General features: G+C 35.4%; 1 protein-coding gene across 1 annotated transcript in view; it reads left to right on the top strand.

The window, feature by feature from the left end:
* LOC136843747 (probable ATP-dependent RNA helicase vasa-like) overlaps positions 1-18,081 on the top strand; it is a 711,228-nt gene that overhangs the window by 437,114 nt on the left and 256,033 nt on the right. Inside the window, exon 10 of the mRNA XM_067112404.1 lies at positions 15,769-15,780. Coding sequence (XP_066968505.1) covers positions 15,769-15,780 — 12 coding nt within the window. The remainder of the gene's footprint in view (positions 1-15,768; positions 15,781-18,081) is intronic.

Here is an 18,081-nt window from a genome sequence, read left to right as displayed (position 1 = left end):
TTATTGAAACCTTTGAATGAGTTCACATACACTTGTAGCAGATTTTTCCAAACCCCATTCATACATTCTTTCTTTACCTCCTTCCATGCCTTTCCAATGTTCATAATGGAGTTCAGAACATTGAATTCCTTCCAGAAAGTCCTGAGATCTTTCTCCTCATTATCCGTAGCCTGAACAGCCTGAGCAAACGTGTTCCGAAGATAATAGGCCTTGAACGTAGCGACAGCGCCCTGATCCATGGGTTGTATGAGAGAAGTTGTTTGGTGGCAGAAACACAACTTTTACGTTCTCGTTAATATCTCAGATGTTCTGAGGGTGGCCGGGAGCATTGTCTAGAATCAGCAGAATTTTGAAGGGGATTTTGTTTTCCCTACAATAATCTTTCACTTCTGGAATAAAGGATCGCACAAACCAGTCTTCGAACAGCATTGCAGTCATCCATGCTTTCTAATGATGGTAATGCACAGGAAGCGTATGCTTGTCGATTCTCTTTAATGCCCTTGGATTTTCGGAGTGATAAACCATGAGTGGCTTAAGTTTATACCCAGCCACATTTCCCCCAAGCAGAAGAGTCAGTCGATCTTTGTATGCCTTAAACCCAGGCATCATTGTTGCTTCTTTATGGATGTAGGACTGTTGAGGCATACGCTTCCAATACAGTCCTGTTTCGTCAACATTAAAGATCTGCTCCGGCAAGTACCCTTCATCAATGATGATCTTTTGCAGAATATCCTTGAATTTAGCAGCTCATTCAGCGTCAGCGCTTGCTGCTTCACCGCTAATTTTCACACTATGAAAATTATGACGGTTCTTGAAGCGATGAAACCATCCAGCACTTGCTACAAAACTTTTGTTGTGGTTATCATCATAGTTTTTCTTCAGTTCATCGAAAAGCATGCGAGCCTTTGTTTGGATGGTTAAGAGACTGAGTGGCATACGCTTCTGTATCTGGTCCTCCATCCACGTGACCAGTAACTGCTCCATTTCTTCCAAAGGTCCTATCCTCTTCTTTGATATAAGTGTCGAATGAACTGAAGCAGATGCCCTTATAGCGTTCATTATCCGTTTCTCGTCTTTAAGGATGGTGGATACCGTCGAATGAGATAGATGTTCGTCACGTGCGATTACCATGACTGGCTTTCCAGCGGCACGCTGGTTGATAATTTTCATTTTCTGCTCCAGTGATAGACTGCCTCTTCTTTTTCGCACTACCAGCACGAGACACACTTGGGTGTTTGGCAGACATAGTGATACAAATTTGAATTTTAGAGTTTGGTGTATTTACAAAAGCACAAAAATCGCAAACGAACACTGACCTAGAGCAAGCAAGGTCGACTCATTGAATGAATGTACTGTACCTATTCCAGCCTCTCGGCCCAACGTATCGTACACCATACGCTGCCTGTACGTTGTTGCCTGCGCCAGTCACCCGCGAAATTTAAAAATATGTATTTTCAAAATATTGTCGTACCGATATTAATTGCTAACCCCATCGTAAGAGCGAATTATCTTAAGTCGAATCGTCGTAACTCGAGCACTACCTGTATTTCTTCAACAAGTATCCACCTTGATTTTAATTGGTCTGTTAATGAAGATTTAAATGGAAGTGATCACTATCCGACCCATTTGAAATATGCTCTGAATGCTCCATCTGAAGTTTTACGTAACCCTTGAACTCCGACTGGACGTATCGTAAGTCGGCTAAAATTGTCTGTCGGGTGACGAGTGGACGTACCGTACATCAACTACAAAAAATTTCAACCTATGGTCAACTTTGACTCGACCGAAATGGTTGAAAAACGCAATTGTAAGCTAAAACTTTTACATTCTAGTAATATTCAATCATTTACCTTCATTTTGCAACAAATTGGAAGTCTCTAGCACAATATTTCGATTTATGGTGAATTTTTGAAAAAAAACTTTTTCCTTACATCCGCACGGTAACTCGGCCGAAAATTTCAGAAATTCTTTTGTCATTTTGTCGTAATTTTTGCACCATTTTATATTAGCCGTTACATAAAGTCCTATATATGAAGATGTGTGCAATTTCATGTAAAATACAACAAAAAACAACCCATGGTTGTAGCTTTTATCAGTTTGGAAATATTTTCATATAAATCACGGTAAGTGCCAAAATTTCAACCTTCGGTCAACTTTGACTCAACCAAAATGGTAAAAAAACGCAATTATAAGCTAAAACTCTTACATTCTAGTAATATTCAATCATTTACCTTCATTTTACAACAAATTGGAAGTCTGTAGCACAATTTTCAATGGTGAATTTTTGAAAAAACTTTTTCCTTATGTCCGCGCCAGAAATTCTTTCGTCACGTTGTCGTAATGTTTGCACGGTTTTATATTAGTCGTTACATAAAGTTTTATATATGAAAATGTGCGCAATTTCATGAGAATACAACAGAAAATAACTCATGGTTGTAGAATGGTTTTGAAATATTTTCATTTAAATCATGATAAGTGCCAAAATTTCAACCTTCAGTAAGTGACCGAAATGGTCGAAAAACACAATTATAAGCTAAAACTCTTACATTCTAGTAATATTCAATCATGTACCTTCATTTTGCAACAAACGTCTCTAGCACAATATTTTGATTTATGGTGAATTTAAAAAAAACTTCTTCCTTACGTCTGCTGGCTTGTGGTTAATTCGGCATCCGTTGAGCAAAACATCTTGGAAATTCTTATAAAGTCGTAATGTTTGCACCGTTTTACATTAGTCGTTACATAAAGTTTTATATATGAAAATGTGCACAATGTCATGTAGAATACAACAGAAAATAACTCATGGTTGTAGCTTTTATCAGTTTTGAAATATTTTCATATAAATCACGATAAGTGCCAAAATTTCAACCTTTGGTTAACTTTAATTTGACCGAAATGGTCGAAAACTGCAATTGTAAGCTAAAACACTCAAAGTCTAGTAATATTCAATCAGTTACCTTCATTTTGCAACAAACGGGAAGTCTCTACCACAATACTTCTATTTATGGTGAATTTTTGAAAAAAAAAAAAATTTTATGTCCAAATTACAAAATTCATGCATCATTTTGTGATAATATTTTCTCTGTGTTGCTTTGATCGTTTTACAATTTGTTATATACCAAAATCATCGCAATTTAGTGTACAATACAAAGAAAATAAAATAACTCGTTAGCTTTAACCATTTTGCTCACAGCGCAATTTGTATACAATTATATATGAAAATTTTTTTCGCGCTGTCATATATTTCAATATTTATAAATGATAATATTTTTTCATTTCTGATGGTTGCATACTAAACTTCAGGCAATGACAAAAACAGGAGCCAAAAATGAACTCTTAATCTTAAAAATTAAGCATGCTGTGATTTTTTTAAAATAAAACTTTTTTTCTGCTTCAGCGCTAACTCCCGAACGCCGCCGGCATACGTCAAACACTTTTGTAAATAGAGGCTCAGCGTTTAAGGGTTAAGTGGAAGGTAGAGGATGCAGACTCGGATAAATTCAGTAAGGGTGTCAATCTAGATAGGGAGTTTGAGTCCTTTCCCCCTCGAAGTAGGTTCCTTCACGTGGTGAGGGGGTAAGGGGCCCTGGCTTTTCTTCTTCTTTCTTACGAAGAATAAGAGCCCGGGCCCTGACGGATCACCTACAAACCTTTCGATTTAAATGGCGTGGATATTTTCACTTTCGTACAAATTTCTTGGACCTGGTAAATAGGAAAAGGTATCATAGCTGGGATTGGGTTTATATCCGAAGCTAAATAGTGAGAACCGTGGCAGGACCATCAACTGCCCGATAATGTTCGGACCTGAGTTTTCAGGCGGAACTATTCTATGGGACTGGACCACGGATTCCAGGGGGGTCTAGTTCTGGGAATAGGACTCTTGGCATTCTGTCCGGTTTGCCCATAATGTAATTAGGGTGGGGATGATTGTATTGTAGTAATACTCTCGGTCCTAGCAAGTGGGTTTGGCTTACACTTGGGCCACTCTAATCATGTTATGCCATCCCCTTTGGGGTAGGGTAGGGAGCGGACATTTGGGAGTCAGTTCTCACTTGTGCCATTAGTGGAAGATTAAAACTCCATGAAGGGCTGATGATATCTTTTTAAGGTTTACAGGTTTTTTTTTTTTATTTTTTCCTCAAATCTTTATGGTAAGTGAAATTAAAGATTCAGTACCCTGGGCCCATTGATGGTAGTGACTCGGCACAGATGACGACCACTGGAGCCTCCTGTAACAACCTTTCTTTGGAAAAAACAAACAAGAATCCAAATGTAATCACACTGGAACCTTATACTCCAGTACTCAATAAATCAAAAAGAAGTAAATATCGTCTTGACCCAACCTTGACTCACTTCGACTCTCTCTTTGGAGAGTGGAAGTTGGTCAAGGTTTCTAACCATGGAAGCTGACCAAAATATTTCAGCCCTAAAACTAGAAAATTTTTTATTGAATAGACATCCAACGACAGATATGTCGTTTAGACAAGTAAAGGAAAAAACTTGGCTTATAGAAGCCACAACAAAAAGTCAGTCCGAGGACTATTTGTCTTTGAGAAAAATAGACAATATTAACATTAAAGTAAAAAACGAAACTATGAACAGTATTCAGGGTACCATTGTACTTCCTGAAAACAATAACGAACCAGTCGATAAGAAAATGCTATTGGACTCTCTCAAAAAAATACCCCAAAGGTCCAAGATTGTGAGGTATATGCTGTACCAAGTAAAAACAGCAATAGACAAACGTTAAAAATAGCAAAAATAAAATTTGAGGGTGAAGATCTACCTCAAAAAATAAAAATTTTAGGCCAAAATAGAGAGTTGAGACCCTATGTCCCAAAGCCACTGCAGTGTCAAAATTGCAGTAAGTATGGGCACACATACAAACATTGTAGAAATGAAACGGTATGTGCTTATTGTGGATCTACTGATCATACCACACAGTGGAAGTGCTGTGAACCTAAGTGTGTAAACTGTGGGCAAAATCATCATGCAAGATCCAAAGAATGCATGTATTACATATACAATACGGAATTAAAGATACTACAAGAACGAACAGGGATGTCTATAAGAGAGGCTAAGCTAGAATTAAAAGTGAGAGGAATTCAGGATCCATCTAAGAAACACACGTATTCTTCAATAACAAGAGCAAAAAATGAAGCAAAAACACAAACAGATAGAAGTAACAGAGCACAGACAAGTAAATCTCAAGAAAAAAATAATAATTTAGAAATAAAAAATAAAATAGAGAATAAAGAAACAGGTACAAATGAGATGGATAATATTTTATCCAATTCATTTGAAATATTAATGCAAATAGAAACACAGGACGATGCTGCTACCAAAGTGACAGAAGAGGGTAGAGATAGACAGGAAATTAAAGATAAAAAAAGGCCTTTGGAGAGAACACCACCCAAAACGAAGAAACCAACTATTATTAGAGAAACATCAGTTAAACCAAAGATAAAGGAGATGAAAAAGGAACAAAAACAAGCTAAGAATATACCTTTATCTCCTAAAATAATAATAGAACCTATGAAGGCAAATGTCGAGAACACTGAAGAAGTGAAAGAGAATCATACCATAGATGATAATGATTATGTCAAGGGAGAAGAGATTACTCCTTCTCCAGTAATTGGAACAAGAGCAAATGAAAAGAGAAATACACATGATAATACTTGTGGATGTAATGATTGTTTCATTGAATTATGCAGTAACAACAAAAGCATAAAAAAGATGGTTTAACAAACATTATAAGAAATTTTATGAAATATAGAAAAAAGAAAACACAGATTTGAGTAACCATGAAAAGGGTGCATGTGCATTGAGCACTTAGTCTATTATAAGGAAAAACAGATGAATGTCGTGAGTAAATTGTTAGAAAAATTCCAAATTGATAATACAAAAAAAGAGAGTAAAACCCGACCGCTATAAAAAAATATTTTCAATAGTTATATTATACAATGGAACGTAAATGGTCTACAGACCAGATTACACCTAGGAGAAATACAACGGTTATTAAAAGAATATGAACCAATGATATTATGTTTGCAACATGTCAACAAAACAATATTAACGATAGGTAAATATGCATCTGCATCTGCATCAAGAGAGGAAGAGGGAAATTTAGGTACTGCTATATATGTACATAACAAAATATGTTATGACAAAGTACCTGTAAAATTTACTGATCTGCAAACGTCGAGTATTAGAATACGAATAAAAAACGATAATTATGTAATTCATAATTTGTACAATCAACCTAATAAAAATTATGACGTTGACAAAATCAAAGAATTACTTAATAATACTAAGGAACCAACGTTAATAGTAGGTGATTTTAATGCCCACAACCCAATGTGGGACTGTAATTGTACAGAATCAAATAGAGCAGGAATTAAAATAGAGGAATTCATAGATTCATATGACATGTGCTGTATAAATGATGACGAAATCAGCACATATTTTTCTAAAACACATGGAACATATTCCTCAATTGACCTAACTCTATGTACAGCAGACATAGTAGACAGATTGGACTGGAATACGGTAGATGACTTGCATACAAGTGATCATTTCCCCATATTAATTTCTTTATTACAAAATAACCCCAGCAAACATGCCCCTCGATATAACATTTATAAAGCAGATTGGGAACAATATGAATTCCACACCAGGAATATCCCACCATTTGAATATTTGAAAGACCATAATGAAACTAATGAATTTCTTGTTGATTTCATTACAAATGCTGCTGATAAAGCAATACCAAAATCCAAATCTCATCCGACAAAACACAAAGTCCCATGGTGGTCTGAAAAACTAACGGAATTAATAAAAATAAAACACCAAATTGGAAGACGACTAAATAATTTGAATAGAAAATTCAGTAAATTAAACAAAATGTTACCAATATTAGAAGGAACCTTACAAAAACTGACTATATTATTATTAGAAATTGATACATTAAAACCTCTGTATAATAAAATATCTGCAAAGTTTAAAAGAGAAGTAATACAAGGAAGAATCATTTCATGGAAAAAATATATATCAGATCTCTCTAAAAATACTCCCATACAAAAAATATGGGAAAAATTCAGGAAACTAAATGGTACCCATGTTAAACCACCTAGACATGCCATAATAAAAGATGGGAAAAGAATACTTGATCCTAAAGAAATTAGTAATGTAATAGGTGAAAATTTAGCAAAAGTAAGTAGCAACAAAAATTTAGATGAGCATTTCCCACAAAGAAAAATAATATAGAATTAATAACAATAAATTTTGAAACAGTAGAAGATATATATTATAATAGAAAATTTAGTATGGAAGAGCTAGAATTTGCTCTGTTGAACAGCAATAAATCTGCCCTGGAGGTGACAATATTTGTTTTGAAATGATATGCCATTTAGCACCTTTGGCAAAGACATACTTGTTAGAGTTTTATAACCACTTATGGCTTAGAAATTTATTTCCTGATGAATGGTGTAAAGCTATAATTATTCCAATCCCCAAACCTGGAAAAGATCCCAGTAATGTAAGCAATTACAGACCAATTTCTTTAACAAGTTGTTTGTGCAAATTACTAGAGAAAATGGTAAATGCTCGACTAACATGGCACATACGAGAGAATAAAATTTTAACTCCCACTCAGTTCGGGTCACAGTGTAACAGATCTACATTAGATTCTCTCTGTAACTTAGAAGACCATATACGCCGAGGTTTTGAACGAAAACAAATTACTGTAGCTGTCTTTTTTGACATTGAAAAAGCATACGACACTACATGGAGGTATGCTATATTAAAAACTTTTCAAAACAACAACATCTGTGGACATTTACCTAGGTTTATACAAAACTTTTTGACAAATCGCAGTTTTCAGGTGAGAATTGATGATGTTCTGTCTAGAACATTTCCTCTAGAAAATGGTGTTCCACAGGGAAGCGTCCTTAGTGGCACACTGTTTACATTAGCAATTAATGATATCAGTAAAAATCTACCTACTGGTATTAAAAGTAACCTGTATATGGATGATTTTGCCATATATTATTCAGCATCTCGAATAAAACATGCAGAATGAATCATTAATAAAAGCATAGTAAAAATAGATGAATGGGCTTTATCTGTAGGCTTTAAATTTTCCATAGATAAAACCCAAGCAATCATGTTTTATAAAAACAAAAAATGGAAAAAAGGAGAAGAAATAGACTTAAGAATCAGAAACCATAGTATACCAATTGGCCAAACAGCAAAATTTTTAGGATTAGTATTTGATACTCACATGAACTGGAAAGCCCACATAACATACATGAAATCAAAATGTAAAAGAGCATTAAACCTAATTAAAAAACTATCGAACACTACTTGGGGAGCCGATAGATATACCCTTACTTTATTGTATAAAGCAACAGTGCTGTCTATCGTTGATTATGGAAGTGAAATATATGGCTCGGCATCAGACGCAACGCTGAAAACGGTAGACCCAATTCATAATGAGGGTCTTAGAATATGTTCAGGAGCTTTTTGATCATCACCAACATCTTCTTTACAAGTTGAATGTGGTGAACTACCTCTGTCTCTCCATAGAGAGCTAGTAACGATGAAGAGTGCTCTGAGAATTCAGACAAATGATTCTCCAACCAAAAAATTATTTGGATTAAGAGATGTGTTTATAAACAATCATCCACCTTCTTTCCCAATTAGGGCTAGAAGATTGTTTGAGTCGCTAAATATGTATATACAATTACCTGTAATGTTAAAATTGCCTCCTCCTTGGACAATGAATAAAATGAGAATTTGTACACACTTGAAATATTTATCAAAAAATCATTCATATACTCCAGAATACCAAAGACAACATGCAGTAGAGCATATAATCCGAAAAGGTCCACATTACGCAATATACACTGACGGATCTAAATCACAATACGGAGTGGGATATGCTGCGGTATCCCAAAACAAAACGTATCAGTTCTCTTTCCCAGACAAAGCCTCTGTATTTACAGCTGAGTTATGTGCAATAGTATCGGCCATAAAAATAATTAGAGAAGTCTCATATAATAATTTTGTAATTTATAACGACTCCAGAAGTGCTATAGAAGCTATTCAAAGCTATAATCCCAAAAATAATATTGTACAACATATAACGTTCTCACTCCATAAATTGTATAATAATGGAAAAAATATTGAATTATGTTGGATCCCTGCCCATGTAGGGATTAAGGGAAATGAAGAGGCTGATAAAGCAGCTAAAGAAGTGGTCCACATGACAAGAACAAATGTAGACATCCCTATCAGTGACTATACAAAATATATAAAAACAGTCATTGTAAAAAAATAGCAAAATATATGGAACGAAGAACCTGAAAATAATAAATTAAAACAGATAAAATCCAGTGTTAGAAAATGGAATTCATCATATCAAAGAGAGAGACAAGCACAAGTAATTCTGACACGTCTTCGAATAGGCCATACTCGTTTGACACATGGACACTTAGTGAACAGTCCATGTGGCCCTCTTCCCAAATGCCCAGATTGCAATGTGCTGATAACAGTTAAGCATATACTGTGTGAATGTCCAAAATATAACCTGCAGCGATTATCAAATTTTGGAAATAGACTGATGGAAGAAATTTTGTCAGAATCTTCAATGTTCTCAATAACACCCAATTTAATGTTCATGAGAAGCTGCAAATTAATTGGAAAAATATAAGAAAAAAAACAATCAATCAGTATAATGAATTTTAAAACAAGTAAATTTTATGATTTTACTTAATTTATTTTAAATTTTAATATACCTTTTTAGTAAGTATGTATGGAAGCATGAGTTTAAATGTATTTATTGTGTGAGTGTGTTCCAGTATGAAAGTGTATGCCTTTTTACAGCTTTTAATTTCATTTTCATTTTCGTTTATCATCATTGACAAGTGACCTGTTAGGTCCCAGTGCTAGGCTTCTAGCCTAGACTTGTCATTCCATCCTAATCCTTCGGGCCAGCCCTATGAGAGCTGATGGTCAGCTCAGTGGTCTGGTTAAACTATTTTAATAATAATAATTGAGTCCTTTCACTCTCATCTAGATGCCTGTGATTACTTTATTGAATCTACTTTGAAGAGTGCTGAAGGCCCGATTCTAAAAACAAAAGGCAAACCTTGTAGACCTGTGGTTCCCTGGTGTAATGAGACATGGTTTTCAGAGAAAAGTGACTAGGAAGTGCTACAGATGTTACAAAACTAGTGGCTCCCCTCAGTCTAAATTAATCTACAAACATGCTTTAGCCAAGCAGCGGCGCTTTTATAAGAAAGCGAAAAAAGAATGTTGGCTTTACTATATTAATGGAATAAACTGCAAGACCCCACTAAGAGTGGTGTGGCGCAAAATAAGGAAACCGAGTGGAAAATTCGTTGTCACCATTACCCTCATTAAAAATAAATGACACTAATCACAGAGCCCACTGAAGTTGCCAATGAGCTAGGAAAACACTTTTCTAAAGTTTCCAGCCCTAACAATTATTCTCCAGAATTTCAAAGAATTAGGAATTCAGAAATGTCTCTGAAAATTTGATTCGGGAAAATCTGAACCATACAACTACAAATTTTCCCTAAGAGAACTTCGTGAGGCGCTCTCCTCAAGTGAATCCACAGCTCCAGGTGAGGATACAATTGTATATGAAATGCTGAAACACCTCCCGGATGATGCCAAAAATATTTACTCAAGATTATAAACAAAATATGGGAAACTGGAATTTTTCCAAAGGACTGGAAAATATCCATAGTTGTTCCTATTAAAAAGCCTAATAAAGATGCTTCCTAAGCCACCAGCTATAGACCAATAGCTCTTACCAGCTGTGTTTGTAAGCTGATGGAGAAAATAATAAATACTAGACTAGTCTGGCACCTGGAGACCAAAGGATTACTATTGCCATTTCGATTTGGTTTCAGGAAAAACCGCTCCACCCTTGATCCCTTGCTAAGGCTAGCCAACCAAATCCAGCAAGGATTCGCAAATAGTTTCAGCCCATCAGCATATTTTTTGACATAGAGAAAGCATATGACACTACCTGGAGAATTGGCATTATGAAACAATTGCACAAGATGGGCATATGTGGAAGAATGATCAGGTTTATATATTCCTTTTAACAGACTTTTTAAGGAAAGAGTTGGAAACTCCTTCTCCCAACCTTTTATGCAGGAGGAAGGAGTTCCCCAAGGAAGCGTTTTAAGTGTAACACTCTTTTCAGTGGTTGAAAAAATCTCACCCCCTGTTAAATGCTCGCTTTTTGTCGATCTTGCAATATACTGCACAGGATATGATTCCTTGTCTGTATGTAAACATTTGCAAAGGTCTATTAATGCCATTACTAAGTGGTCTGATGAGAATGGTTTCAAATTCTCCTCTTCCAAAACAGTTGCAGTAAGATTCACCAGGTGCCGGCGTGTGGAAGAGGTTCCCACACTTACAGTCAAAAGGGTCCATCCTTCCTAGAAATCAAGTTAAATTTCTTGGGATGACTGGTAGCATAAACATGGTTATCATCAAGGAAATAAATAAAACAAACATAAAGAGAATAGTAGAACCTATTTTAATATTTAGTCATATTCCCTTGGCTTGATAAGAACAAGTTTGAGTCGTTTAGGCATGCTGATCAGCCAGTTTCTGTCAGAAGTATTGCAAAGCCATTTCATTCTCCCAGATTGTGGTGATTTCTTGTTGCAGGCAACATGAGGGATGATGTATATGCACAGGGAAGCTTTTTTTCATGACATTCCACCCATTTTGAATTGGGTTGAGGTCAGACTGTTACAGGCCACTGTAAGACCTCAATATTGTGATCAGTGAGCCAAGAGCTTTCTTGGCCTTATGGCATGGAGCACCATGGCTGAATGAAGACAGTGCAGCCAAAAGTCTCTCCTGAAGGCAGGAAAGGTGATCTTCAAGAACTTGAATGTAGAAGAGCTCAGAATTCCATGGTAACATTTTTGGGAGGAAGTGCAAATCCTCCTTAAACCTCTTAAAAGTCCTGAAACATCCCCCTGTAAATCATGACAGATCCCAGAAGTGCTTGATGGTGAAACTGTTTAACAAAAAGGACGAATCTGCTGACTGAAGATGGCCGTCTTACTGTGAGCACGATGTTACCCTAAATACTAATGGAATGGTGAAAAATCTGACCATGGATCTTCCTCAGTCAGTGCTGTTGGTGGATGTATTTCTTGGTGAAATTCAGTCGAAATTTCTTCTGCATCATCTGTCAGAAGAGGTTTAACAGCCGGATGGGCAGCTGGAGGTCCTTTGGAGACGGTGTTGGATGCAGTGATTGATACATCTTTTCAGAGGATTGGGTGACTTGTTTTTAGCTGAGAAGCTGTAAGACACGGGTTTTTACGTAGTTCTCGCACAAGAAGATGATCAGTGGCCTCCATTCCGAGGGCGTCCAGGAAAAGGTTTTCTTGGGGGCAACGTTGGGTGGTTTTTGCGGCAGCCAGCAGCAACATTACGGCTGACTTTGCTCGGCCAGTACATCTACAGATTTCTTTAATAGGCACTTTTTCTTGCCTCCGGCTAATTGGGTCCTTCCTCCTTATTCATGTGTGCATGACCCATATTTAGGAAACGATAAAGAATTAAAGGGAAGAAAGCTGCTAGTAGTTTATCAAAAACTGGGATCTTTCAGAAAAGAGCAAATCAAATCTAAAACCTCCCATTAGATCTTATGTTTTAGTAAATGGCAAGAAAGGTCCCACACACCTTCTTGCCAATAATAAGAAATATCACCAGCCATATTAGGGATAAAACCATAGGTGGAAATTGAATCATTCCAGCATTAAACAGTGGAACAGAGGTTATTTTAACGAGATTAAGGATTGGGCACACTTTTAAAGACCCATCAGTTTATTTTAGAAAATAAAGTAAAATTTCCAGAGTGGATGACTATTGACCATAAATTAACAGTGGAGCACATTCTGGTGGTCTGCCCTAAAGATATTTTAAATAATCAAAGAGAGAATATTTTCAGGTTTGTTTAAATCCCTGATTTGATATTTTGGGAGATAAGAAATATTTCTGAGGCTATACAACTCTTTTAAATCTATAAAAATTTTTGTCAAATTTAATTTTCATAATTTATTACATCAAGTAAAGAACTGGATGTTGTAATTAATTTTTTTATGGGGTTGAGAATATCATTCATTAAACTTCATACCTGTTGAAAGCATTATTGGTCACATCATTTTCCCCTTGATTTATTAATCATTTCCTTCATGAATTAAAAAAATTGCTCCCAAAAATTTCCTTTCAATTACGGCACTGAATGGACTCTTGAGTGGCCTGGTACAAGAGCTTCTAAACCATTCCATTCATCCAATGAATGGTGAGTTCAGCATCAAGTCCTCCATCTTCCAGGCTACCCTGGAGATGGAATATCCTACAAAAAAAGCTGATTGGCAACATTCCAGAAGCAAAGCTCAATAGATGACTCTGTTGATGACTTTCCCAGCGTAGATGATGCTCTTGAAAATTCTTACAATATTGTTCCCATGCTGGTCTTCAAAGTCCATACAGATGGACAAAGTCAGATAGTGGTGTTTATCCACCGACTGGTTCCATGGTGATACTTGTAAATGCCAGGAAACTCAGTTAGAACTGAGGTCTGCATCAAATTTACTGTTGAATTAAAAATGTGAGTATTACCCCTAGAATTTCGAAAAGCAAGAGCTCATTTTGTTTGTAAATCAAAACTAGAAGCACCAAGAATCTTTAAAAATCTTTATTTCTTCCATTAATTCAGAAACTCCTCTAACACTAGTTTGGAAGAGATTAGAAAAATAGCAGTCAAGTTTTGGGTCCTGTCAACCTCCACTTATCAAGATCAATGGTTGAGATAGCAGACCCCAGTTAGTTGCAAATGAGTTTGCTAATCATTTTATCTAATGTTGCAAAAAAAACGATGATCGACCATACTCGGCTCAAAGGCATCAGATGGAACAAATTGAAATAAAGATTTTAATACGTTGAGAGACAATAATAAAATGATCCGTTTAAACATTGAGGGAATTTCTGTCGGCCTTAAATAAATGTAATGAATCAGCTCCTGGACTGGATTATATAACGTATTCAATGATTAAGCAAACCTCTTTAAATACCAAACAATTCATTTTAGCCTTATTAACAGAATTTACAGGAGCATATCTTCCTAAAGATCTAACAGATGATGCACAAAATTATTGCCCGTTTTAACCAAACCTGGAAAAGACTCGTTTAAAGTAGAAAATTATCGTCCAAAGACACTATCATCATGTTTGTGCAAGATCATGGAAAAAATGGCAAACACTGCTATCATTGATGTGGTACTTAGAACAAGTTAAAATATCTGTCCCTATATTTAAGTGTATTTCTTCAATATATGCACTATACATCACAACTGATGTTCTGACATTAAAGTCTTTTATTATGTATTTTGCCAACAAGCAACATCATTATCACGGTCTTCTTTGATTTGGAGAAGGCTTATGATACAACATGGAGATATTTATCTATTTGAGGATCCTTCATGAATGTAACCTGAACATAATTTATTTTTTCTTCATTAAGGCTTTTATTAAAAATAGGCTATTTCAGGTCCTGGTTGGAGCAACAATGTCATGAAAGTATTCAGTCAATGAAGAAGATGATTTCAGTATATTTAATAAGAAGTGTTTTTTTCAATACGTAACATTGTTTGCCTTGGCAATCAATGGGGTTTGTCAAAATAATTCCTCATTTCTTATATAACATATTTTAACCCATTTTTTGACTACCTTTCAATCTTCCTTTGCAGCAATTCAATATGGCATGGCTGAACGTCGCCTTCAGCTCTGCATGACAATGTAGTGAAGTGGGCTGAGGTTAATGACCTTAAATTTTCATAATCAATCAGTAAAATGGTAACTATAACTTTTATAAAGCATTTCATCCTGATCCAGATCTATTTATTCATAGGCAAAGAATTCCACCATTTGAATATTTAAACGAGGTTCCTTGGGTTGATTTTTATAGTAAATTTCTTGACCTGGATTACAAATCTGCTGATATATTAAGACCAAATGCTTGAAACCCCATCCAACAAAACACAAAGTTCTGTCTCATACTGTGTAACAGAATGCAACAGAACTCAGATGTTGAGACGATTGATGAAGAATGGTCTTTTAAAATAAATTAACGTATGGATGCAGGAACTTTTAAAAACTGAAAGCCCAATAGCCTTAAAATGCTCAACATTAAAATCATGGTATACAACAAAATGTCTACAGGAATTTAAATCATCTCCCATTGAGGAAGAATGTTGGTAGGTGCTGGTGAGATGCCACTGGATCTTCATTACAAAAAATATGGGCTGGTTCAGGAAGATATAGATTCCAGAGGCTACCCAAGTCTTTGACCAGCATATGTAAAGATGGGAAAAGCATTGGCATTATTAAAAATCATCCCAATTTAACCGCATCCGTTTGCTTTTAGATAAACAAAATTCAGATGAATTAAATATGCCAAAGAAAAATGGTGAAGAATTAATACCAGTAAATATTCTGTTACCCCTGAAGAAATTTTATAGATGGTAAAATTCTGGAAGAGTTATTTTAATTTCTCGTCAGAAGTCAACAAAGGCCATGGACGGTCAATATTTTTAGAACATTCGATGGAACATGGCACCTACACACCAATCTTCATGGATGGCTCAAAGTCATCAGATGCTGGCGTTTCTTCTTCTGTTAGTTCAGCCTTTCCTGAAATTAGAGAAGAGGGAAGGTTATCATCCGTTGCCTCAATTTTTACTGCTGAGATAAATGCAATTTTAAAAGCTTTAAAGAGAGTTTAATTCATAATGCAAACAATTTTCTTATATATAGTGATTCAAAAACATACAAGGCACTGGAATCTCTTTAATCCTTTAAACCCCTGATTTTAAAGTATTAAAATGGTTGTTTTTATTGAAAAGAAGAGAAAAGAAATTAAAGTTCTGTTGGGTTCCTTCCCATGTTGGGGTGGATGGGACCCCTCCAGACCAACTAGCGAAATCAGCGGTCAACTCTCCAGAACCCACAAGATGACTACTACCATCAGGATGTATATCCTGTAGTAGGACAAACAATAAAAAAAAGCGTTGGCAGTCCCAGTGGGAGAATATTTTAACAAATAGAAAAATGCGTAGTATTGCATCATCTGTGTCTCCTTGGTCATATCCCCATATGCCAAGGAGACTCTCTCTCTCTATGCAGGTTGAGGATTGGACATACAAGACTCACTCATGGGTTCTTGATGTCCCTCTCTCTCCTCCAATTTCTGAAGACTGCTGCTAAAGGAATGGAGTGTAAGGACATTTGCTGGTTGAATGTCCCAAAAATAGATTTATTATTCAAACAAAACCCAACCAGTCTTGAATGAACAAGATGAAAGATTGAAATTTAATCATAAATGAATTATCAAAAAATAATCAGCACTTGTATACTTTTATCTTATTATGGCTAAGCCTTCTAAACTCAAAATTTAGCATTGTATCTAGAATAAACGAAGAAATTTATTTCAACCATCATTTAGATACTTTTATATTGAAATTTATTTTAAACCTATTTCTTTTTATTCAATTATTTATATCATACCTTTTAGATATTTTCATATGGACATTTTTTGAAAGAATTAAACAATAGTTTTTTCCCAAAATATTTATAAGTACAAAACTTTTAGATATTTTTAAATGAAATTTATTTTAAACTTAATTTTTATATTTAAATTTGTTTAAAGTCAATAACCTGATGTTATGACACCAGATTTAATAAACAAATCAATCAATGTCCTGAAACAGAGGTTGGCAATCCAAAGTCCACAGTTCACATAGAAAAGAAGAGTGTCTGAACCCCGCCTCCAAAGTGGCAGATGGTAAGAGATGTGGAACACTCAACACTTCAATTTTGACTGAGCTCTATGTCGACGTCTTCCTGTTGGTTCTACTGAACTTACTTTTGGGCAGAATCATCAGTAGATTCTGAAATCTAATCTGTCTAACGTCTTTTCAAACTTATTCTTTTTTGACTCAACTTTGTCATCTTATTTTTACCAGAGTTATTTGTCTCATCTGTTGGTTTCTGAAGTTTTGCAAACTATTTGAGGAAAATGATTTTGCAACTGATCTTACAATCTTAGCATCTTTGCTCTCTCTCTCTTCCTCAAATCTTATCCTTTCCATCTATGAAAGCCTGAATATATTTCCTAAAATAAACATACTGTACATGCATTGAGATGATGATGCATGTCCCCACCCGGCAGTGACATTCTGAGGTTACAACATTTAAATTCCATCATAAATTATTTCCCAGTTTACAATGCATGTTCCTGGGTTACGACATCATCTGGAAGAAATATGGCTCAAAACAGCTGAATAATCAAAATTTTTAGTTTTTTTTATAAAAACTCAATAAAAATGCAGGATTTTCATTGTTTTTCACCCAAAGCATTAAAAGTGTTTTCTTAGGGTGTTCCAAAACGTTGGCAGTGGAAACACCTTTGGGCCTCGGATGTACAATTGATTTTCGGTTTCTATGCCAGGCTGCAGAGACATACTCCCAGTCTTAAACCAGAATGTCAATATCAAGGTAGGTTGAGGTATTATCTCTATCCACCTTTTTTGTGATCCTGTTCAATGCAATTACACCCTGATCTTTATAAATTCATTTGAATATTCTCAGTAGAAATCCATATAGTTGAGGGGCATAAATCAAACCCTTGCTGGAGTTATATTGGAGTGGGGAGTGTATACTTTATGTATATATATTTCCGACAAACTCATCAACTTCATGTATTCTTCAAATACTCTCCCAGGAGTGTATATTGACTGTTCTTTATGATGATGTTATTTTTAGATTTTCTCTTTTACACAGCGTTTTATAATTTCCTGAGTTCAGTGACTTTCATTCTTAAGCATAACTTATCAATTTGTCACCAAATGAGCTTGCAAATTTTTTATATTTTTTTTTTGGTATTATAGATGTCTGTATCAAAGACCCCAGGAACTATTTCAAATATTTTTTGCTTTTCTTCCAGGATGCAAATGGT

The sequence above is a fragment of the Macrobrachium rosenbergii genome, chromosome 12 (assembly GCF_040412425.1).
Source record: "Macrobrachium rosenbergii isolate ZJJX-2024 chromosome 12, ASM4041242v1, whole genome shotgun sequence".
NCBI classification, from domain to species: Eukaryota; Metazoa; Arthropoda; class Malacostraca; order Decapoda; family Palaemonidae; genus Macrobrachium; species Macrobrachium rosenbergii.
The sequence above is the reverse complement of the archived record's forward strand: the minus strand, read 5'-3'. Positions and strand labels throughout refer to the sequence as shown.